Raw genomic sequence first — 25,622 nt, 5'->3', positions numbered from 1 at the left:
CTCTCTCTCTACCAAAACCGTGCCGCTAAAATGAAAAGGGGAAACCACGCCGGAAATTCAAAAAGGACAAAAAAACCAAAGAGGGGTCGGGCCGGCGCAGTGGTAACGGGCTGGGACAGAAAACCGCGCCCGATAGTGAGAACCGGCCCGAAAACCAAACCTCCGAGCGCGAATCTCCGGACAAGAGCAGACTAACAAAGAGTTGAATGTTGGCGAATTGAAAAACAACCGACTGTAAAATAGTAAATTTGTATTTATCTCACCAATTCAATCATCCATAACGTAACAGAAAAACTTTGGGCTCCGACAACATACCAAAAACGTGGTACAAGCGTGTGTCATGGAAGCATGGCATTGCCTACGTTTACCAATGGTTCGTTGGCATCTACATCCGCAACCTGTAAATTTGGACCCTTAAACGTCCGCGAACGCACCCGCAGATAGTGACCGGGTGAGTCTCAAATTTTATCATTTGCAACCACAAATTCTATATCCAAAACACCTAATATATGTAAAGACATGCACATCGATCATCACGTTCGTGTTGGGCCGGCGGGACTGTAAAAAAAAAAAAATTACTCACACTTAACATTTTAGTTTCGGATGTTTAGTCCCACCTCGTCACGTGAGCAGCTAATCGACAGGCTTAAATGGCCGGGTCATGCGGAAGAAATAAGTTTCGGTCATCATTGCTCCCTTTGTTAAGAAGATGGACCGTAACTATGAATCTTCTTTGCTTAGCACAAAGAAAATTGATAGTCATGGTCTATCTCCCACGCGCGCACAGGCGCGCTCGTCTCTCCTCCTCCTTATTGGTTTCTCGACCACTAGATCAAATCAGCACACGAGCTGTACATACGTGCAAGCTAGCACATGAAAGCTAGCACCCAGGCACCTGGATTGGTCTACAATAGCACGCAGACATATTACACGTAGACGTGAACTTGACCTGGTTGATTGATTAGATGAATCGACTCTCTCGGTGCAACCTCTTCAGCAGAACGGCAGAGGCACAACACGAATCGATGGATTGCAACAGACTCTGCTTCTACCTTATGCGCACCACTGCCGTCTGTCGATTGCCGAGGTTTGAAGGAGACAGGATGAAAACTGCGAGTGACTGAGAGAAAGCAAGGTACTCATGATTATGTTTAAAAATCAATTGAATAAAAATGATTCAGTGATGTTGAAGTATCCATGATTTTTGTGTCTGGGAAAAAGCAAGGTCCTCATGATTATGTTGACGTATCCATGAAGTACATGTTCAGATCATCCGATGATTTTTGTGCTATGCTTTTTTAGTAGTGTTGAACATGTTTTGATTCAGAGAAGAGGTGACAATGCTTTTTGAATTTTTATTTCAGTTGTTATATGTTCTGGCTATGGAGCACTTGATAATAGTAATTGTCCAGGTATGTATCTCCATGAACGAACTATATAGACATATGTATATAAGATCTCTCCGTAAACAAATATAAGAGCATTGAGATCACTACTTTATCTAAACGCTCTTATATTTCTTTACAGAGGGAGTATATATCTTGTTCTGAGACACTGAGTTGCATCTGTTTTTGCGCGCATTTTACTTCCGTAGGCACCTCGTCGTCGACGAAAACGTCTCCTCCCATTGAATGTGCATTGCCGAAAATCCTGAAGTGATTGCTCGTCACGCTCCGCCACCGCTCCTTCACCAACGGAACATTGATGTTTCCATGGTATTTTTGTATCACAATGTGTCGTAAAATTTCGATGAGCAAAATAAAAAATCTCTGTCAGTTGAGATTTGAGAAGCTTGCCGCCATGAGTTCAGAAACATGCTTTAGGTGGCTGTAGGTGCGACCGCTGTGACCAGGAGCAGGGTGCCCAGTCGCGTCCAGGCGCCCTCATATCGTCCCTACATTTGATATCGATATGAGGGGTGCCGGACAATCCAGACGTAGAGGGCTAAGTGCAGGGTCTGGTTGGGTCAATTTTTTGTGACTGGGCACAGACTAGACGGATGTTACATGCGTTTAGGAAGGAAATGCGGGGTCAGGCTGTAAATGCTCCGATGGACGGCGTTGGAGATGGCCTGAGGGCTGGAACGCCTCGCTCGATGGCTTGCTGAGTGCAAAGGGGATTCAGAGGATCCGACCATGAAAGGAGCTAACTCACACTTCAGAACCAAATGTTGCCTCTAAAGCCTGCTCACCGGGCAGCCAATGCGCGACACGCTGACACCGATCACTTGGCAAAGTTGATGTGCAACCCCGATACATGTCGATGTCCAAAGAGCACTACCAAGCCGTGAACACTGAGCAACTTCTCCCAATCCCGATGCTGAGCTCCCGATTGAACTGCATAATCTAGCAACAGCACACCGTAGCACATGACTGAAGAAGAACTGACAGGAACAGCTACATATAATCTGCTTCTTATTTATATCACCAATTCAATCATCCCCTGTAACGTAACCGGAAAACTCTGGGCACCGACAACAAACCAAAAACGTGGTACAAGCGTGTGCCATGGAAGCATGGCATTGCCTACTTTACATCAGCCGCAGCCCATCTCTGCGTGCGCGACGAGCCGACGACAGAGGCGATCGAGATCGGGAGAAGGAGATCAGCCGGTGGCGCTCCTAGCCGGCCTACTCCTCGTCCTCCTCCCTCTCCCTGGGCACGGCCCCGAACCGCTCCACCAGGAGGTCGGCGACGATGGGCACCAGGTCCTCGCACGGCACCGCCTTCTTGTACACCCCCGTGAGGTGCGAGTCGCTGCCGACGCGGCCGCCGACGAAGATGTCCGCCGCCTCGACGATCTTGCCGCTGCTGTTCTTGGTGAGGCAGCCCATGAAGCCGATGTCGGCCACCTGCACCTGCGCGCAGCTGTTGGGGCACCCTGTCCAGTGCATGCGCACCGCCTTGGGCACGGACACGCGCGCCTCCACGTCGCGCGTCACCTGCAGCGCCCGCGCCTTGGTCTCGATGATGGCCTGCCCGCAGAACTGGTTGCCCGTGCACGCCACCAGCCCCTTCATCAGCAGCGACGGGTGCGCCGAGAACTTCTGCAGCAGCGGCTCGGCGAGCAGCGCCTCCACCTTCTCGTTCTTCACGTTGGGGAGCACGATGTTCTGCTCCACGGTGAGGCGGAGCTCGCCGGAGCCGTACTCGTCGGCGAGACGGGCCAGCTCGAACATGTCGGCGGCCTGCAGCCGGCCGACGGGCACGTGCAGGCCGACGAAGGAGAGACCCTCCTGCTTCTGCGGGTGCACGCCGAGGTAGTCACGCCGCTCCCACTTCTTGTCGATCAGGTCCTCGGCCGCCGCGCGCTCCAGCACGCCGTTCGGCATCCTCTTCTCGATCTCCGACCGGAACGCCTCCATCCCCTGCATTGCGTCGCCGAAACGCCAGAAGTTCAGAACCACATACATACGCATCAACCAAGATTTATGCCGTTTGGTTTCGAGAGTTTGGGGGAAGCTTACGAGCTCGTCGATGAGCCACATCATGCGCGTCTTCTGGCGGTTGCCCCTGGTACCGAGGTCGCGGAACGCCTCGAGGACGGCCTTGCAGACCGGGATGATGTCGTCGCCGGGGACCCAGGCGTCGAGCGGCAGGGCCTCGCCCCACCTCTTGGGGCTGATGAACCCGCCCACCAGCAGGTTGAACCCGAACTTGCCGTCCTTCTCGGCCGGCATGTACGCCAGGTCGTTGATGTGCGGGTGCTCGTACAGATCGTGGGTGCCGATCACGCACACGTTCCACTTCCTAGGACTGTTGATACAAAGATAATACGGCAGGAACGGCATGTCAGTCAGTGGCAATCCTCGACCGTGGTCACCACCAACGCAGTGCAAGATCAAAACATGACGTACAGGTTGGTGATGGCGAGGTTGCCCTCAGAGTTGTTGGTGATGTAGGAGGAGAGGAGGTTGGTGTAGGGGCGCGTGTCGACGATCTCGAGGGGGTCGATGCCGGCGAGCGGGCTGCCGACGGGGTTGCGCACGTTGTCCATGCCGCTCTGCAGGCTGGTGAGGCCGACGGAGCGGAGCCCGTCCAGGATCTCCGGCACGTCCGGCAGCGTCACGCCGCGGATCTGCCAGTTCTGCCGGGTCGTCACGTCGGCGCAGCCCTCCTTGCCGTACTTCTCGATCACGCTCGCTAGGTACCTCGTCTGCTCGCTCGTCGTCACGCCGTTGGGCAGCTTCAGCCGCATCATGAACCGCCCATCTGCATGCACACACACACACGCTTCAGTTCGTCAGCATTTTTCCAGTCGACTTAGATCGAAGTGGGTCCCAGTCAGAAAATGTCTCGCTCTTTTTGCAGGAAAGAACCAAAGGAATGGCCCAAAAAAGGAGCAGGTTTGGAGCCACTGGTTTGGGATAAACCCCAAAAGGAATCGTTTGCAAGAGAAAAAAAGACACCATGTGTGTCTGATAAAAAACCATTATATTCTTGTAGAATATGCTCGGTCTACTCTGTTGTTGCATTTGACAGCAAGGTACAAATTTCAATATGCGCTGTCATGGCAACTCTGTGCGTACGTGTCATGAACCAACCAATAGGAAGTCGACTAGTATCACACACCGAGTGGTTGAAGAAAACTAATATGACCCCAGACTAGTCCAAGATACTTTGGCCCCTTGGCTCTTCAGGTGTATCTTATTAGACGCCGACTAAAAAGGCTGCATCAGTGTTAGTCTAAGATACTAATGAATGCGACGGTTGGATCACAGAATAGTCTGCCGCCGAGAGGGTACTTGCAAGTTGCAAATGGAGTAGGAATATGAATACCAATTTGGCAGTAAAACTTGTGGTTAAATCACCCTAGCAATATAGTCTAATATGGTTCGATATGCATGCGGAAACAAAATGTCAATTCTTCCCACTGATTCTGCCAAGATTATGTAGAGGTTAGGAGGAACATGGGCACATGGAGATGGAGTGATTATTGAATGAATGCACAGTACGTTCATTCCCCATGAGCAAGCTAGCTTAGAGGTGCATGCGCGATTGAAAATTCACGAAAACTTCGGAGTGTGCTCCAATCATGGAGCTCGAACGTGCATCGATCAAGAATAGAAAGGCTGAAGCGCAGATGCATTATTGAACAAGTAAACGATGGATTTCCCGATGGTGCGGAGCAGAGGGAGGGGCATACACTGCTGCTTGCGGCGGTGGAAGAGGCCGAGCCACTTGAGCCGCACGTCGACGTCCTCCTTGGTGAGCTTGTCGGCGTCGATCTGCTCCATGGGGAGCTTGGCTAGGTCCTTGATGCCGCCCTCCGTGAAGAGCGCCATGGGCTCCTTGCCCAGCTTCACCTTCTCCTGCGGGTTCAGGCTGGTGCGGTACTTCTCCTTGAGCACCCAGTAGCCGCCCTCCCGCTGCTCCACCCGCGGCTCCAGCCGCTCCGCCGGGACGGCCGAGGCCGACGGCGAGGCGGCCGACGACGACGGCGCGGAGACGGCCGCGCACTGGAAGGGGCGGGCGCGGTTGGGCCGGTGCCGGGACGACGACGTGGCCACGTGGGCCGAGGGCGGGAGGAAGCTCTGCAGGGAGGCCGAGGAAGCCATGGCCGCTGCTTGTGGTGGTGGGGGTGGGGGTGGTGGTGCCGCTGCTGCTGCGCTGTGGCGGTGATGGTGGTGGTGGTGGTGGTGGCCATGGGTGTGGTGCGTGTGGTTGTATAGCGTGGGGAGGGAGGGGCATGCGGTGGCGTTTCTGGCCCTTGGAGAGCTCAAGAGGGCAGATGCTGCGCGGCATGGCCGTCACCGGGGCCAAATTTACCGATGTGCCCGCGCGCGCCCCGGCGGGTGCCGTTCGTCCGTTTACGTTTGCCAAGAGAGGTTTATCCCCCCGGGCATAAAATGGGAAGTTTATCGAAAACAAATGGGAAGTTCATGGTTAACAATTCGAAACTAGGGCTCAGGCTGAGGTTTTGAGATTTCTACACCACGGCTAAGTCCTGCTGAACTTATTCTACATTCTGCAGCGACAAAAAACGTTCATTAACCAAGCCAAGATAGATTCAAACTAGTTAAACAAATGAGATCATCATAAACAGTAAATAATATTTTCGCCAAAAAATTAATCACTAAATAATAAACGCAACCTATATTAAAGCAGGACTTGAATATAGCTGTGGTTGTAACCTTAACCAGCTACAATTGTGATTTGGGACAGCTCGCTTCAATTAGTTTTCGAGTGTGCTATCTATCTGAAGACTAAAAAAACGTTTCTACAAACAAAATGAGGGATGCGCTTGAATAAATTATCAAAGGATAACCAATATTTCACGCAGCGATAAACTCATCTATATTATAATTGACAGCCGTTGCTTCTATATTGGATGGTGCACCCAACCATTTTGCTGCAAAGTATACAAGATAAAAAAATGGTGTAGCCAAACTCCATGGAGATTACACGCAACAACTCAGGTCTCACAAACCGTAGTGTTAGACAGTCATTCAAGTTAGTTGAATATAACGTGAGCTATTGTCTCCAAGTGGTTGCACCTGCCGAGTATCGACGAAGATAATCTACAACAAACTCGAAAATCGTTTGTTTCTCACAAATATGGTCACACTAGTAGAAAAGAGGGTTTTGGTCCCGGTTCGTGAGCCCAGGGGGGCGGCCGGGCCACGTGGGCCATTTGTTCCGGTTCGTCTGGACCTTTTAGTCCCGGTTGGTGCCACGAACCGGGACTAAGGGCCAGTTCTTTTGGTCGATTCTACCAGAATCGCCCCCCTCCTCAGCTTCTCACAGAATCGCCACTTCATATATTTTTTACAATCCTAACTAATTAGACCTTAACTAGATAGGATTGTAAAAAAATTATATGGAGTGTCGATTCTGGGAGAAGCTGAGGAGGGGGGCGATTCTGGGAGAATCGTCGAAAAGAACTGGCCTTAAAGGGTGCGACCGTCATGGATTGTTATTCACAGATGGCTCCCAAATGGGCTAGTTTTAGCTGGCTCAAAGTATTGCCGAACAGGCCAAAAGGACTCTGCCAGGCCATCGCATGTTGGGAGAAACTGCCGCTCGAACCGAACATTCGCTGGTCACCGGGGGAAGTTGGAAGCTAGCGAGAGAAGCTAGATTTGCATATTTGCGGAAGCAAGGAGAGGTTCCGAACAGGCCCTTAGTCTTCGCAGGTGTGATGCTCAGACAAATGGCAATGCTTTTTCTTCGAGTAGGCCTTCCAGACGCCAACCATCGTCGAGCTCACCCGTCCGGACGGTCGACGAAACTCTGGTGTAGATTCTTGTCGTCCCCTTGGGACGATGAGGTTAGGGTTGCTTGCCATGCATGCACGATGGAGAGATTTGGTGTCAGGTGCTTTGAATCAATTCAAGAGTTCAACGGTGACGAGTGAGGTTCCAGCGTGATGGTTCTTATGGGCACGTGCATGAAGACTTTTGAGGCACACATCGACAAAGTCATGCCGGTTCTGGTACGGAGCAACAACAGCGGCGCGTCGGCGGCTCATTCCAACGACGGTAATAATGTAGAGACCCCAGTGTAACTTTATATTATTCTAGGGGTGCTTTGTACTTCCAATGAATTTTTCTACTATCGAAAAAGATCGTGGCGTTCCCGTTTAAATAAAACCCCAAGTAAAACTGGTTGGAGTATAAAAACACCATTTTTTGAAGGCAGGGTGGAGAAATGGCTTACAACCGTCCGTCCAGGACTCCGATGTTGACTGCACATTTGTTAACATCCGCGTGATATCTAGCACTCACAGGCCACAGCCATCGTGGCGGCAAACGACCCGTCTAACCGGCCTAGGAATGTCAGAAACCCTACAAAGATACAGCGGGAATGTCCCAAGAAGTTTAAGAAACCACCAAGGGACGGGTCACGGCGTCGTATAGCACCGGAACGCACAGCGGCCGCAGACGCAAGGCCGCCCTTCCGTCCCCAAAAATCATCAGCCTGTTCTGGCTGACGCCCAAGGGGCAACGGAGGGGCACATCGGTCATCGCGGCTGCGCTGCACGGACGTACGCGGCTAACATGTGGGGGAGGAGCTGACTAGAAAGGCAGAGATTAGTTTAGAGCCAAGAGGGTGCAGAGGGACCGCATAAAACAAGTGCGATATCGTAAACAAGCGGCTACGGCAACGGAGCAGAGCGGAGTCTGGTCTAGATGCACCGGCAAGATCACAGGGGGAGGAAGTGGCCCGTCGGACGCCCTAAGGGTCGGGTCCGGTCGGGTCGGGTCGGGTCAGCCGCCGGTGATGCACGGGTCGGGCAAGCGAGGAGAGACGTGCCGCTGCGTCTTTCGCCTCCGACCGAACCGGACCGGGCCGGAACGAGATTAGCGGGAGGCAAGCTGGCATGTGTTCGTTATTATCAGTTCTGTGTCAGTTCGTCGGGCAGCTGTGTGTCAGTTCGTTGGGTGGTTAACATCTGATGAGATCGGCGAAATAAGCATAGCTCAGATGGTTAGGCTTTGTGATAGAATCGAGTTCAAGTAGTAAACTTGACATTAATACTCGTGTTATCTTGAATTCATTTTAGACTTTTCAGTGAGAGAAGATGTTTCCGTCGACGATGAAGACATCTAGGGTGGCTTCGGCAATCCCGAAATGTTGTCCGGCTAGTATCTTGCGTGAAAAGAGAAACACCTGGTGAGATCCCGGGAATTAAATGCCGTATCTCCTGTGGCTTAGCTTAGGTTACTCGTAGGCAGGCCAAATCTGTCAGCGTCCGCACGTTTGAAGCCACACGCCACGCCCTTGTCCTTTGGCGCGTGTGCAAGGGCGATTCACCTGCGTTTCTGTCTACTTCGGTGGTGGCGAGAGACAGCAAGCGGCTCTTGGACGACACCAACCTCCCCTCCCCGGCCGGGAGGTCCACGAGCCGGGCAGCCTGCCTGCGCCGTGCGTGAGCAAAGTCTGCGCCTAGAGGCTAGAGAGACGCACGTTTTCACGACTAGAAGAAACACAGCATTTGTTTTCTCCAAAGGCAATAAAGCATCACACTTGTGTTTTTCCCAGCTTGGGCACTGTGAGCACGGCGCTGGCAACGTTGGGGCGGAACGGAGGGAGGTGCGGTCTGGCAGCCCGCGCATTTCAGCTGGAACCAACGTGGCAGGATTTGACTTCTCCCATTGGGTGGTATTACAAAAAGAAATAGTCAGTTGCAGGCATATAATCTGCAGTTCTGCACACAGATTCAGGCACAAGGCAAGAAACTGATTCAGAACAAAATCACGAGGCTCGACGCAAGATCACAAAAGATCGCCGAATTGATATGGAAATAACACAAGGCACAGCGCAAGATCACACAAAAGATCGCCGATCGGGTTGGCATTGGAAATAACGTCCATTGACATGTTTCCCTTGCTAGCCTCAGACTGATTCGTTGGCACGCAGATGCAGCCCTGGCAATGGGTAGAAAAAGCCGAGCGAGGGATAAACCACATATCTATTACTCCCTCCGTTCCAAATTACTCATCGTGGTTTTAGTTCAAATTTGAACTAAAACCACGACGAGTAATTTGGAACGGAGGGAATACCTTCTGCGATCTTCACAAGACTAGCTTCATACCAAGAAGAGCACCCAAGGGCCAAGGCTCATCTGCAACTGTGAGAATGCCGCAAACTATGTGACTATGCTGAGCCCATTGAAAACTGTAGGGCGGGCCATTCCAAACGAATTTTGGACGAATGCTAAATCACATGATATTAAGGCACGTGGACAAAATCAAAATCGCAGAAATATTACACGAAAACAACCGTACGGGTCGCTAGTTCAGTAGTCCTGCCTCCGGCGGAAATGTCTGAGAATGAAACTGTCCGCGTACAATGGGTACTTTTCTCTTATCAGGCCCTTGATGCACTTCCAGAAAGAAAAATCGACCTGCTCGCCGTCCGTCCTAACTATAAACAAACACCTTGAGTTCTCGAATTCTGGATGCAACCCTAGCTGCAAAATCATATAGTACTAAACGTTAGTTGGTTCCCAAATGGACCAGATCAGAACCACATTTGACCTGGCAAAAAGAAATCTGACTCAAGAGCTAGGCATCTGGCACCATATAAAAGTCAGGCAAACACCTAAGTTTTTCATTAAAATTTTGGAGATTGGTATCAGAGCAGATAAAACAATCATTCTGGAGTTCGCTGGCAGCATGAGACCATCACCTTAACACATCAGGGCAACAGAATGTCAAACTACAACTAGACATATATTTAGAAGGGTTACAGAAAGTCCAAGCTCAAGACTCGGGACCAAGAAGACATATGAAGCTGACAAATTAACTTTCTCTGTCCTACAAAGTGCTAACACAATGTTTTTAAAAAAGAAGTGCAAAGACAGTAACTTCAGCAATTCTTTTGCTACATTCGTTTGGAGTACGTACCGTGATGTAGTCGATACCACATCCAATTTTCTTCTTACATTGTGGATGGTATGGAAGCAATCGTTCAAGAATTGCCTTTTCATGTTCAGGACTCAACCGCTCACCACTTGAGTACCTGCCAAAGTTTTAATATCAGTTCCTATGTTATTCGAATATATAATATCAGTTACTCTGTTATTCGAATATAACTGATATAACAAAAATGTGCAAGCAAAGTTCTTGCTTCTCTCTATAAAAAATATGAACACAATAGAATCTGATTAGATCAAAAAAAGCTAAGAGAAGTAGTATTCTTGTATTTTATAGAGCCGTGTTCTCACTTGGAGCCTACTGATTGCTGCGAGACCATGGAAACACATGACACGCCTTATAATACTATAACCAAATGGTACAATGACAGCTGCTGACTTATTGAAGTTCATCAGTCAGAAGCCATAATAACTGACAACATCTGTTCTAAACAACAATGACATTTCCTACTTCTTACAATAATGCACTGACATCATTAAATTAGTTATATGCTTATGACAGGAAGCACTAGATAGGTGTATCGTGCTCGGGTTGATTGTATGCACAGACATGTACAGCAGGCCAAAATTTTCTCAACACTCCTGTGCTTTGGATAGTGTGTGTAACTGATCAAAGTATTCTCAAGTCTCTTTTTTCTGTCTGATGGAATCTGGAAGGCATGTGAAACAAGATAGATACAATTTTCCTGTTATTGCTAGTCTTTTGGGCAGATAAACGATACTCCCTACATCCCATAATATAAGATGTTATTACAACCAATATGTGAGAATATTGGTTGTAATAACATCTTATATTATGGGAAGGAGGGAGTATATTAGAAACATCACGTTCTAATTGGTTGTCTGCATCCCTCCACACATGCATCAAGTGATACAAACACATGACACCATTCTGTGTGTATGAATTAACTGACTTAGTTTATGATTGTTGAGGCCCCGTGATTATTTGTATTGCAGATTGCAGTCTACCCCTTATGTTTCCCAGCAAGGAAGGAGCATCCTCAGATTTTTATTATTAATACTTACAAAATTTGTAAAAGGTTTGCTATTTCCTGGAAGCAAGATGTTACAGAATTTTGCCAGCAGATATGTACTGAGAAAATGATAATGTTTAATCAAGCATTAGGTGATAAGATGTCGAACATTTTAAAAGCACGTGGATATACATTTAATGATTAACGGCGAAATTTTATCAGTCTGCCTATGTCATCCCATTAATTCCTCACTAGCTTTTTTTTTGCGGGAATATTCCTCACTAGTTTGTAATAATATAAATTTTTTTAATTGTTTGGATTGCTTACCACAATTGTCACATGGTAAATTAGCAAACTCATGCAAACCCCAACAGAATAATTAGCAATTATAGGTATGGCTTAGATTAGAACAATGTCGAGCCTGTGCCATTGGTACTTTCCGCCATGACCATACTCATGGGAGACATGAAGACGACAGTCCACGGCAGCAGTGATCAGGGTGATGGACTGTCTTGGGTGCAAGAGCCAACTTACCAGGGGCTGGACCAGGATGAAGTAATCCACGCAAAAAAACGCTCATTGAGCCGGGTCAAAAAACGGCTCATTGAGCTGTGTGTGGTGTACGTGGACAGAGGGACCATCTGTAAGCCTACGTGCGTGAATCAATATATGGGGCTGAAATGGCTGAACATTATCTGTCAAATGATGAAATGAAACTCTGAATTCTCACCCTGTTATGTGAACTCTCAACCTTTTCCAAATCCTTCATTGTCTGCATCCATGAATTCTGATCCAACCGATTGGGGTATCACAAACAACTTGCACAACCAACCATTAAACCGTTACATTCAACTAAGTCGATGCCTAGTAATCTATACATAGGTGAATTTTCTGTCCAGCACCAAACCGGTTATAGACATGCCGCCATTATTCACCTTGAACTTAGTTCTAGTGTACATCTAGTCCTATGGGCAGTCGTCTAATTGTGCCTAAACATTCAAAGCATCCATTAGAGGGATCAGCTATTGACATTCCATGTTGATAAGTTCAGTTCGCACACCATGTGTTTGACAAATTGCATCAGGTTACAGTAGTACATTTACATACGAAATTTCTCCCCAAGACATATGATGCACAGGTGCTGCCATGCTAAGATTATTTTGACTAAATTTTCACCAGCAAATGAAATTAAGACGAACAATAGACAAGAGGGTGAAGAGGGAAAAGTTGCCTACTTGCCGGAGTGGAGTATCATCCGCACGAAGCCGACGAGGGGCACGGTGTCCTCGAGGATGAGGTCCTCCCAGTCCACCCACTCCCTCTCGGGCCCCCTCCTCCGCCCCTCCTCGGGCGGCTCGTCGTCCACCGGAGAGCCCAGTGAGGCGTCCGCGTCGGCCTCCCGCTCCTCCGCGGCTGTCGTGGCGGCGGCCGGCCGGCGCAGCATGGCCGCCGGGTCGGGCGGGGCTGCGCCCGACCTCACCGCCACCCCGCGGGCGCGGCCGCGGCTCGAGAGTAGGGAGGCGTGAACGAGGCCGCTAAAGCCGGGGAGGACGAGTCGCAGGCAGGACACGGCGGGCACGGAGGCCGAGACGGCCGCGGCCATGGGGCGCGCGGGCGACGGGGGGAACTGCATGTGCGTGCGGCGGCGAGGCAATCAGAACGGCTCGGTGTGGCGGCTTCGGGCGTCACCGCATGGTAGAACGGGCGCGCCGCGCCGTGGCGGGTCGTGGCCTCGCGCTGCGCGTGCGGCCGGAGGATGGTGGCGGCGCTGGTCGGGGTGCTTTGCCCCCGGCGTCGGGTGGAGCGTGGCGCGTTGGTGTCGTGGTGGTGGGTAGTGTGGCTGGGAAGGAGTGAGCCGCGATGGTGCATGGAGGGGAGTGGATAGGTCTCGCCACGCCGCAGTGCTGTGCCTGTGCGTGCCGGGGTTTCGGCCTCGTTGGCGTTTTCGTTTCCCAGAGTTTTATGCCGTGCAAGTGCAACGGTGAGGCCGAGGGGAAAAAGGCTCGAGATACTTCGGACTGGTTTTTGACACATGTTGAATATTTTCTAAATACACGACGAACAGATTTGGGATACGTGTTATATAAATCAGTTTTGCTAGAACTCATCTAGATGAGATACAATTTGGTCTCATTCACCTTTTATAGCCATTGGATATGATGCTATAAGATGCGTGTATACTGACGTGGGTTGTATCTGCTCTTGTTTTCAAAATGAATGAGACCAAATTATATCTCATCTAGATGAGTTCTAGGTACTCCCTATATAAATACATGTGGGAATTCTTCTTGAATGATTTATACTTTTAGAATTCAGCCCGCGATCCTTTATTTAGTTGGCTAAATTTAAAAAAAAAGTGAACTCCTCTTATCCAGCCACTCTCATTCTGTCCAGCGCCGTTGGCAGCCCTCTTCGGCCTCTGCTGGTCCTAGCCCTGTCGGACGTCTGGCACGATAGCGCCCTTGTCGGCGACGGAGATGGCTACGGCTGCATCGGAGGATGAGTAGGCGGCCGTTGTGCTCGTGCGGGAGGATGGAGGACACCTCGCCAGGGCGCGTGGTCAGGTGAGGGTTGGCGCCCTTGACTTCTGTGCATCCGTACCTGACAATTCAGGTAAGTGCAATGCATTGATAATAGCTAAGGAAGGTGCTTTTCTGAATTGCATTCTGATGGTTTTGAACAAACCAGGTCATCAAACTAGCTATTGTACTGCAGTTCTGTTGGGAAACATTGCATGGAAAATAAAAAAATCTAGACACACACAATGATCTATCCATGAAGATGCATAGCAACAAGGGGAAAAGTGTGTCTACGTACCCTCGTAGACCGCAAGCGGAAGCGTTTGACAACGCGGTTGATGTAGTCAAACTTCTTCTAGCTCCGACCAATCAAGTACCGAACGCACGACACCTCTGAGTTCTGCACACGTTCAGCTCGGTGACGTCCCTCGCCTTCTTGATCCAGCAAGACGTCAAGGTAGTAGATGAGTTCCGTCAGCACGACGGCGTGGTGACGGTGATGGTGAAGTGATCCTCGCAGGGTTTCGCCTAAGCACCACGAAGATATGACCGGGGGTATAAACTGTGGAGGGGGGCGCCGCACACGGCTAGGCAATTGTCTGGTGTGTTTTAGGCGCCCGCCCTCCTCATATATATAGGTGGGAGGGAAGGAGGAGAAGCCATAGGAGACGCCCAAGTAGGAGGAATCCTACTTGGAGTCCCTCCCGAGCCGCCCCCTACCATATATAACCGAGGGGGAAGGAAAGAGGGGGGAGAGGGAAGAAAGTAGGAATCCTAATCCATAGTTTCCTTGCCCTCCCCTCTTTCCTTCTCCTCCTCATAGGGCTAGCCTCTATAGGGGCACACTAGGGCTGGTGTGTTCCCTCACTTGGCCCATAAGGCCCATATTTTTGCTGAGGGTGCCCGAAACTCCTTTCCGGTCACCCGATAAGTATCGGGTGTTGGGGAACGTAGTATTGCAAAATTTTCCTACGATCACGCAAGATTTATCTAGGAGATGCATAGCAACGAGAGGGGAGAGTGTGTCCACGTACCCTCGTAGACCGAAAGCAGAAGCATTTAGTAACGCGGTTGATGTAGTCGAACGTCTTCGCGATCCAACCGATCCAAGTACCGAACGTACGGCACCTCTGTGTTCAACACATGTTCAGCTCGATGACGTCCCCCGTGCTCTTGATCCAGTTGAGAACGAGGGTGAGTTCCGTCAGCACGACGGCGTGGCGACGGTGATGATGATGTTACCGGCGCAGGGCTTCGCCTAAGCACTACATCGATATGATCGAGGTGTGTAACTGTGGAGGGGGGCACCGCACACGGCTAAGGCAAAACTTGTTGTGTTCTAGGTGTGCCCCCTGCCCCCGTATATAAAGGAGAGAGGGGGAGGCCGGCCGGCCAAGCTAGGCGCGCCGGGAGAAGGGGAATCCTAGTAGGACTCCAAGTCCTAGTAGGTTTCCACCTAAAGGAGAAGGGGAAAGGAAGGGAGAGGGGGGCGCACCCCCAACCCCTTGTCCAATTCAGACTAGGCTTGGGGGGCTGCCACCTCCTGGCTGCTGCCTCTCCTTCCCACTAAGGCCCATCAACTCCCCGGGAGGTAACCTCCCGGTACTCCAGAAAATATCCAAACTTCTCCGGAACAATTCTGATGTCCGAATATAGCCTTCCAATATATCAATCTTTATGTCTCGACCATTTCAAGTCTCCTCATCACGTCCGTGATCTCATCCGGGACTTCAAACAAACTTCGGTAATCAAAACACATAACTCATAATACAAATCGTCATCAAACGTTAAGCGTGCGGACCCTACAAGTTCGAGAACTATGTAGACATGATTGAGACACATCTCCGATCAATAACCAATAGCGGAACCTGGATGCTCATATTGGCTCCTACATATTCTACGAAGATCTTTATCGGTCAAACCGCATAACAACATACGTTGTTCCCTTTGTCATCGGTATGTTACTTGCCCGAGATTCGATCGTCGATATCATCATACCTAGTTAAATCTCGGTACCGACAAGTCTCTTTACTCATTTCGTAATGCTTCATCCTGCAACTAACTCATTAGTCACATTGCTTGCAAGGCTTATAGTGATGAGCATTACCGAGAGGGCCCAGAGATACCTCTCCGATACACGGAGTGACAAATCCTAATCTCGATATATGCCAACCCAACAAACATCTTCGGAGACATCTGTAGAGCATCTTTATAATCACCTAGTTACGTTATGACGTTTGATAGCACACAAGGTGTTCCACCGGCATTCAGGAGTTGCATAATCTCATAGTCTGATGAACATGTATAAGTCATGAAGAAAGCAGTAGCAATAAAACTGTAATGATCATAATGCTAAGCTAACGGATGGGTCTTGTCCATCACATCATTCTCCTAATGATGTGATCCCGTTTATCAAATGACAACACATGTCTATGGTTAGGAAACATAACCATCTTTGATCAACGAGCTAGTCAAGTAGAGGCGTACTAGGGACACTATGTTTTGTCTATGTATTCACACATGTACTAAGTTTCCGGTTAATATAATTCTAGAATGAATAATAAACATTTATCATGATATAAGGAAATATAAATAACAACTTTATTATTGCCTCTAGGGAATATTTCCTTCAGTCTCCCACTTGCACTAGAGTCAATAATCTAGATTACACAGTAATGATTCTAACACCCATGGAGTCTTGGTGTTGATCATGTTTTGCTCGTGGAAGAGGCTTAGTCAATGGGCCTGCAACATTCAGATTCATATGTATCTTGCAAATCTCTATGTCTCCCTCTACGACTTGATACCGGATGGAATTAAAGCGTCTCTTGATGTGTTTGGTTTTCTTGTGAAATATGGATTCCTTTGCCAAGGCAATTGCACCAGTATTGTCACGAAAGATTTTCATTGGACCCGATACACTAGGTATAACACCTAGATTGAATATGAACTCCTTCATCCAGACTCATTCATTTGCTGCTTCCGAAGCAGCTATGTACTCCGCTTCACACGTAGATCCCGCCACGACGCTCTTCTTGGAACTGCACCAACTGACAGCTCCACCATTCAACATAAATACATATCCGGATTGCGACTTAGAGTCATCCGGATCAGTGTCAAAGCTTGCATCGACGTACCCATTTACAACGAGCTCTTTGTCACCCCCATAAACGAGAAACATATCCTTAGTCCTTTTCAGGTATTTCAGGATGTTCTTGACCGCTGTCCAGTGCTCCACTCCTGGATTACTTTGGTACCTCCTTGCTATACTTATATCAAGGCACACATCAGGTCTGCTACACAACATTGCATACATGATAGAACCTATGGCTGAAGCATAGGAAATGACTTTCATTTTCTCTCTATCTTCTGTAGTGGTCGGGCATTGAGTCTGACTCAACTTCACACCTTGTAACACAGGCAAGAGCCCTTTCTTTGACTAATCCATTTTGAACTTATTGAAAACTTTATCAAGGCATGTGCTTTGTGAAAGTCCAATTAAGCGTCTTGATCTAACTCTATAGATCTTGATGCCTAATATGTAAGCAGCTTCACCGAGGTCTTTTATTGAAAAACTCTTATTCAAGTATCCTTTTATGTTATCCAGAAATTCTGTATCATTTCCAATCAACAATATGTCATCCCCATATAATATTAGAAATGCTATAGAGCTCCCACTCACTTTCTTGTAAATACAGGCTTCTCCAAAAGTCTGTATAAAACCATATGCTTTGATCACACTATCAAAGCGTTTATTCCAACTCCGAGAGGCTTGCACCAGTCCATAAATGGATCGCTGGAGCTTGCACACTTTGTTATCACCCTTTGGATCGACAAAACCTTCTGGTTGCATCATATACAACTCTTCTTCCAGATATCCATTCAGGAATGCAGTTTTGACATCCATCTGCCAAATTCATAATCATAAAATGCAGCAATTGCTAACGTGATTCAGACAGACTTAAGCATCGCTACGGGTGAGAAAGTCTCATCATAGTCAACTCCTTGAACTTGTCGAAAACCTTTCGTAGCAAGTCGAGCTTTGTAGACAGTAACATTACTGTCAGCGTCAGTCTTCTTCTTGAAGATCCATTTATTTTCTATGGCTTGCCGATCATCAGGCGAATCCATCAAAGTCCACACTTTGTTCTCATACATGGATCCCATCTCAGATTTCATGGCCTCAAGCCATTTTGCGGAATCTGGGCTCATCATCGCTTCCTCATAGTTTGTAGGTTCATCATGGTCTAGTAACATGACTTCTAGAATAGGATTACCGTACCACTCTAGTGCAGATTGTACTCTGGAAGACCTAAAAGGTTCTATAGTAACTTGATCTGAAGTTTCATGATCATCATCATTAGCTTCCTCATTAATTGGTGTAGGAATCACTGGAACTGATTTCTGTGATGAACTACTTTCCAATTTGGGAGAAGGTACAATTACCTCATCAAGCTCTACTTTCCTCCCACTCACTTCTTTTTTAGAGAAACTCCTTCTCTAGAAAGGATCCATTCTTAGCAATGAATATCTTGCCTTCGGATCTGTGATAGAAGGTGTACCCAACAGTTTCCTTTGGGTATCCTATGAAGATGCACTTCTCCGATTTAGGTTCGAGCTTATCAGGTTGAAGCTTTTTCACATAAGCATCACAGCCCCAAACTTTAAGAAACGACTACTTTGGTTTCTTGCCAAACCACAGTTCATAAGATGTCGTCTCAACGGATTTTGATGGTGCCCTATTTAAAGTGAATACATCTGTATCTAAAGTATAACCCCAAAACGATAGCGGTAAATCAGTAAGAGTCATCATAGATCGCACGATATCCAATAAAGTACGGTTACGCTGTTCGGACACACCATTACGCTATGGTGTGATACGTCTCCAACGTATCTATAATTTTTGATTGTTCCATGCTATTATATTACCCGTTTTGGATGTTTATGGGCTTTACTTTACACTTTTGTATCATTTTTGGGACTAACCTACTAACCGGAGGCCCAACCCGAATTGCTGTTTTTTTTGCCTATTTCAGTGTTTCAAAGAAAAGGAATATCAAACGGAGTCCAAACGGAATGAAACCTTTGAGAGCGATCTTTTTGGAACAAACGCAATCCAGGGGACTTGGAGTGGACGTCAAGCAACAAACGAGGCGGCCACGAGGGTGCCCGGCGTGCCCCCTGGGGGTGGGTGCCCCCCCTCGTGGGCCCCTCGAGCGTCAACCGACCTACTTCTTCCTCCTATATATATCCACATACCCCGAAAACATCCAGGAGCACCACGAAAAACTATTTCCACCGCCGTGACCTTCTGTATCCGCGAGATCCCATCTTGGAGCCTTTGTCAGCGCTCCGCCAGAGGGGGAATCGACCACGGAGGGCCACTACATCATCTCCAAGGCCTCTCCGATGAGTTGTGAGTAGTTTACCACATACCTTCGGGTCCATAGTTATTAGCTAGATGGCTTCTTCTCTCTCTTTGAATCTCAATACAAAGTTCTCCTCGATCTTCTTGGAGATCTATTCGACGTAACTCTTTTTGCGATGTGTTTGTCGAGATCCGATGAATTGTGGGTTTATGATCAAGTTTATCTATGAGAAATAATTGAATCTTCTCTGAATTCTTTTATGTGTGATTGGTTATCTTTGCAAGTCTCTTTGAATTATCAGTTTGGTTTGGCCTACTAGATTGATCTTTCTTGCAATAGGAGAAGTGCTTAGCTTTGGGTTCAATCTTGCGGTGTCCTTTCCCAGTGACAGCAGGGGCAACAAGACACGTATTGTATTGTTGCCATCGAGGATAAAATGATGGGGTTTATATCATATTGCTTGAGTTTATCCCTCTACATCATGCCATCTTTCTTAATGCGTTACTCTGTTCTTCATGAACTTAATACTCTAGATGCAGGCAGGAGTCGGTCGATGTGTGGAGTAATAGTAGTAGATGCAGAATCATTTCGGTTTACTTGTCACGGACATGATGCCTATATAGATGATCATGCCTAGATAATCTCATAACTATGCGCTTTTCTATCAATTGCTCGACAGTAATTTGTTCACCCACCGTAATACTTATGCTATCTTGAGAGAAGCCACTAGTGAAACCTATGCCCCCCGGTCTATCTTTTATCATATAAGTTTTCTATCTACTTTGATTTGCATCTTTTATTTTCCAACCTATATCATAAAAATACCAAAAATATTTATCTTATCATATTATCTCTATCAGATCTCACTTTTGCAAGTTACCATGAAGGGATTGACAACCCCTTTATTGCGTTGGTTGCGAGGTTCTTGTTTGTTCATGTAGGTGCGTGGGACTTTTGAGGAGCCTCCTACTGGATTGATACCTTGGTTCTCAAAAACTGAGGGAAATACTTACACTACTTTGCCGCATCACCCTTTCCTCTTCAAGGGAAAACCAACGCAGTCCTCAAGAGGTAGCATGGTGTTCCAGGTGGCGTAAGTTGTGAAACTATTCCCATTACTTCAAATGAAGACCAAAATTGTAACTCAAATATTCGCCTCCATGATCATATCATAGAAACATTATTTTCTTGTTACGATGATTTTCCACTTCACTCTGAAATTCTTTGAACTTTTCAAACGTTTCAGACTTATGCTTCATTAAGTAGATATACCCATACATGCTCAAGTCATCTAAGATGGTAAGAAAATAACGATACCCGCCACGAGCCTCAACACTGATTGGACCGCATACATTGGTATGTATTATTTCTAATAAGTCAGTAGCTCGTTCCATTGTTCCAGGGAACGGAGTTTTAGTCATCTTGCCCATGAGGCATGGTTCACAAGCACCAAGTGATTCATAATCAAGTGATTCCAAAAGCCCATCAGTATGGAGTTTCTTCATGCGCTTTACACCAATATGACCTAAACGGCAGTGCCACAAATAAGTTACAGTATCATTATCAACTTTGCATCTTTTGGCTTCAATATTATGAACTTGTGTATCTCCACGATCGAGATTAAATAAAAATAGACCACTCAACAAGGGTGCATGACCATAAAAGATATTACTCATATAAATAGAACAACCATTATTCTCAGATTTAAATGAATAACCGTCTCGCATCAAACAAGATCCAGATATAATGTTCATGCTCAATGCTGGCACCAAATAACAATTATTCGGGTCTAAAACTAATCCCGAAGGTAGATGTAGAGGTAGCGTGCCAACGACAATCACATCGACCTTGGAACCATTTCCGACGCGCATCGTCACTTCGTCCTTAGCCAATCTTCATTTAATCCGTAGCCCCTGTTTCGAGTTGCAAATATGAGCAACAGAACCAGTATCAAATACCCAGGCGCTACTACGAGCATTAGCAAGGAACACATCAATAACATGTATATCAAATATACCTTTTACTTTGCCATCCTTCTTATCCGCCAAATACTTAGGGCAGTTCCGCTTCCAGTGACCAGTCCCTTTGCAGTAGAAGCACTTAGTTTCAGGCTTAGGTCCAGACTTGGGCTTCTTCTCTTGAGCACAACTTGCTTGTCGTTCTTCTTGAAGATCCCTTCTTCCCTTTGCCTTTTTTTTTGAAACTAGTGGTCTTGTTAACCATCAATACTTGATGCTCCTTCTTGATTTCTACCTCCGCAGCCTTTAGCATTGTGAAGAGCTCGGGAATAATTTTTGTCATCCCTTGCATATTATAGTTCATCACGAAGCTTTTATAGCTTGGTGGCAGTGATTGAAGAACTCTGTCAATGACACTATCATCAGGAAGGTTAACTCCCAATTGAGTCAAGTGGTTATGGTACCCAGACATTTTGAGTATATGTTCACTGATAGAACTATTCTCCTCCATCTTGCAGCTATAGAACTTGTTGGAGACTTCATTCATATCTCTCAACTCGGGCATTTACTTGAAATATTAACTTCAACTCTTGGAACATCTGATATGCTCCATGACATTCAAAACTTCTTTGAAGTCCCGATTCTAAGCCATAAAGCATGGCACACTGAATTATCAAGTAGTCATCACCTTTGCTCTGCTAGATGTTCACAACATCCACAGTTGCATCTGCAGTAGGCCTAGCACCTAGCGGTGCTTCTAGGACGTAATTCTTCTGTGCAGCAATGAGGATAGTCCTCAAGTTACAGACCCAGTCCATGTAATTGCTACCATCATCTTTCAGCTAAGCTTTCTCTAGGAACATATTAAAATTTAAAGGAATGGTAGCACGAGCCATTGATCTACAACAACATAGACATGCAAAAAACTATCAGGACTAAGTTCATGATAAATTAAAGTTCAATTAATCATATTACTTAAGAACTCTCACTTAGCTAGACATCCCTCTAGTCATTTAAATGATCACGTGATCCAAATCAACTAAACCATGTACGGTCATCACGTGAGATGGAGTAGTTTTCAATGGTGAACATCACTATGTTGATCATATCTACTATATGATTCACGTTGACCTTTCGGTCTCAGTGTCCCGAGGCCATATCTACATATGCTAGGCTCGTCAAGTTTAACCCAAGTATTTTGCACATGCAAGACTGGCTTGCACCCATTGTATGTCAATGTAGATCTTATCAGACCTGATCATCATGTGGTGTGTCGGCATGACGAACTGTAGCAACGATGCATACTTGGGGAGAACACTTATACCTTGAAATTTAGTAAGGGATCATCTTATAATTCTACTGTCATAATAAGCAAAATAAGATGCATAAAAGATAAACATCACATGCAATCAAAATATGTGACATGATATGGCATCATCATCTTGTGCTCATGATCTCCATCACCGAAGCATCGTCATGATCTCTGTCGTCACCAGCTTGACACCTTGATCTCCATCATAGCATCGTTGTCGTCTCGCCAACTATTTCTACTACGACTATCGCTACCACTTAGTGATAAAGTAAAGCAATTACATGGTGATTGCATTTCATACAATAAAGCGACAACCATATGGCTCCTGCCAGTTGCTGATAACTTTGTTACAAAACATGATCATCTCATACAACAATTTATATATCATCATGCCTTGACCATATCACATCACAACAAGCCCTGCAAAAACAAGTTAGACGTCGTCTACTTTGTTGTTGCAAGTTTTACGTGGCTGCTACGGGCTTCTAGCAAGAACCGTTCTTACCTACGCATCAAAACCACAACGATTTTTCGTCAAGTGTGTTGTTTTAACCTTCAACAAGGACCGGCCGTAGTCAAACTCGATTCAACTAAAGTTGGAGAAACTGACACCCGCCAGCCACCTATGTGCAAAAGCACATCAGTAGAACCAGTCTCATTAACGCGGTCATGTAATGTCGGTCCGGGCCGCTTCATCCAACAATATCGCCGAATCAAAGTAAGAATTTGGTGATAAGCAATATGACTATTATCGCCCACAACTCTTTGTGTTCTACTCGTGCATAAAACATCTACGCATAGACCTGGCTCGGATGTGTCTACTACACAATCTTCTTCTTGTAGACGTTGTTGGGCCTCCAAGTGCAGAGGTTTGTAGGACAGTAGCAAATTTCCCTCAAGTGGATGACCTAAGGTTTATCAATCCGTGGGAGGCGTAGGATGAAGATGGTCTCTCTCAAGCAACCCTGCAACCAAATAACAAAGAGTCTCTTGTGTCCCCAACACACCCAATACAATGGTAAATTGTATAGATGCACTAGTTCGGCGAAGAGATGGTGATACAAGTGCAATATGGATGGTAGATATAGGTTTTTGTAATCTGAAATTATAAAAACAGCAAGGTAACTAATAATAAAAGTGAGCGTAAATGGTATTGCAATGGTAGGAAACAAGGCCTAGGGTTCATACTTTCACTAGTGCAAGTTCTCTCAACAATAATAACATAATTGGATCATATAACTATTCCTCAACATGCAACAAAGAGTCACTCCAAAGTCACTAATAGCGGAGAACAAACGAAGAGATTATTGTAGGGTACGAAACCACCTCAAAGTTATCCTTTCTGATCGATCTATTCAAGAGTCTGTAGTAGAATAACACGAAGCTATTCTTTCCGTTCAATCTATCATAGAGTTCATACTAGAATAACACCTTAAGACACAAATCAACCAAAACCCTAATGTCACCTAGATACTCCAATGTCACCTTAAGTATCTGTGGGCATGATTATACGATATGCATCACACAATCTCAGATTCATCTATTCAACCAACACAAAGTACTTCAAAGAGTGCCCCAAAGTTTCTACTGGAGAGTCAAGATGAAAACATGTGCCAATCCCTATGCATAAGTTCATTGAACCCGCAAGTTGATCAACCAAAACATACATCAAGTAGATCACATGAATATCCCATTGTCACCACAGATAAGCACGGCAATACATACATCAAGTGTTCTCAAATCCTTAAAGACTCAATCCGACAAGACAACTTCAAGGGGAAAACTCAATTCATCACAAGAGAGTAGATGGGGAGAAACATCATAAGATCCAACTATAATAACAAAGCTCGTGATACATCAAGATTGTATCACCTCAAGAGCACGAGAGAGAGAGTGATCAGACACATAGCTACTAGTACATACCCACAACCCCGAGGGTGAACTACTCCCTCCTCATCATGGAGAGCGCTGGGATGATGAAAGATGGTCACCGGTGAGGGATCCCCCTCCGGCAGGGTGCCGAAACAGGGTCCCGATTGGTTTTGGTGGCTACAGAGCTTGCGGCAGCGGAACTCCGGATCTATTGTGCTCCCGGATGTTTTTAGGGTATATGGACATATATAGGCAAAAGAAGTCGGTCAGGGGAGACACGAGGGGCCCACGAGGGTGGGGGGCGCACCCAGGGGGTAGGGCGCGCCTCCCTACCTCATGGCTTCCTCATTGCTTCCCTTATGCACACTCCAAGTCTCCTGGATTGCTTCTGTTCCAAAAACAACTCCCCCGAAGGTTTCATTTCGTTTGGACTCCATTTGATATTCCTTTTCTTCGAAACACTGAAATAGGCAAGAAAACATCAATTTGGGTTGGGCCTCCGGTTAATAGGTTAGTCCCAAAAATAATATAAAAGTGCTTAGTAAAGCCCATAAACATCCAAAACAGATAATATAATAGCATGAATGATTCATAAATTATGGATACATTGGAGACGTATCAGCATCCCCAAGTTTAATTCCTGCTCGTCCTCGAGTAGGTAAATGATAAAAGAAATAATTTATGAAGTGTGAATGCTAGCAGGTGCATAACTTTGATCAATGATAATCTCAATCACCTTTTCTAGCATCATTATATGTCATAACAGTAGTTCATCTCATAAAACTTCTCACGATCAAGTAACAAGCTATTCACATGTCAAAGTATATACCATAAACTTTCTTGAAAACTAGCAAACTATGTTCTTAGTCATCAAACAATTGCAATTCATCTTATTTTCAGGAAGGGTCTATGTAAGAGCTTTGATTTAGCAAATCCTACATACTCAACTATCATATAGTCTTCCATGATTGCTACCACTCGAAGCATATTTTTAGAACAAATGGCGTCCATCGAACACAGAGAAAGATAGGGGCTTAATGTTTCGCCTCCCAACTTACTTATCATATAGATAATTGTCAACAATAATAATTCATGATCAAATATATTTGAATGGCCATATACGCTTAGATATTTCCCCATCACACGATGCTTGCCAACTAAAGAGTAGGTAGGAATGAGAAGGAATACTACTGACTCTTGCATAAAAGTAAAAGATAGGCCCTTCGCAGAGGGAAGCA

General features: G+C 46.5%; 2 protein-coding genes across 2 annotated transcripts; both read right to left on the bottom strand.

The window, feature by feature from the left end:
- Positions 1 to 2,384: 2,384 nt before the first annotated feature.
- On the bottom strand, positions 2,385 to 5,639 carry LOC119322935 (ferredoxin--nitrite reductase, chloroplastic). Its single transcript, XM_037596478.1, has 4 exons — positions 5,146 to 5,639; positions 3,857 to 4,211; positions 3,467 to 3,755; positions 2,385 to 3,367 (listed from the first exon to the last, which is right to left on the bottom strand). The coding sequence occupies exons 1-4, from the start codon at positions 5,555 to 5,557 to the stop codon at positions 2,630 to 2,632; spliced, it is 1,794 nt and encodes a 597-aa protein (XP_037452375.1). The 5' UTR covers positions 5,558 to 5,639; the 3' UTR covers positions 2,385 to 2,629.
- Positions 5,640 to 9,654: 4,015 nt separating this feature from the next.
- On the bottom strand, positions 9,655 to 13,283 carry LOC119326500 (protein DCL, chloroplastic-like). The gene is made up of 3 exons (XM_037600135.1): positions 12,590 to 13,283; positions 10,352 to 10,466; positions 9,655 to 9,915 (listed from the first exon to the last, which is right to left on the bottom strand). The coding sequence occupies exons 1-3, from the start codon at positions 12,985 to 12,987 to the stop codon at positions 9,742 to 9,744; spliced, it is 687 nt and encodes a 228-aa protein (XP_037456032.1). The 5' UTR covers positions 12,988 to 13,283; the 3' UTR covers positions 9,655 to 9,741.
- Between the last annotated feature and the right edge of the window lie 12,339 nt (positions 13,284 to 25,622).

Source organism: Triticum dicoccoides, chromosome 6B (genome assembly GCF_002162155.2).
Source record: "Triticum dicoccoides isolate Atlit2015 ecotype Zavitan chromosome 6B, WEW_v2.0, whole genome shotgun sequence".
NCBI lineage: Eukaryota > Viridiplantae > Streptophyta > Magnoliopsida > Poales > Poaceae > Triticum > Triticum dicoccoides.
This window is presented reverse-complemented; position numbering and strand designations above follow the sequence as displayed.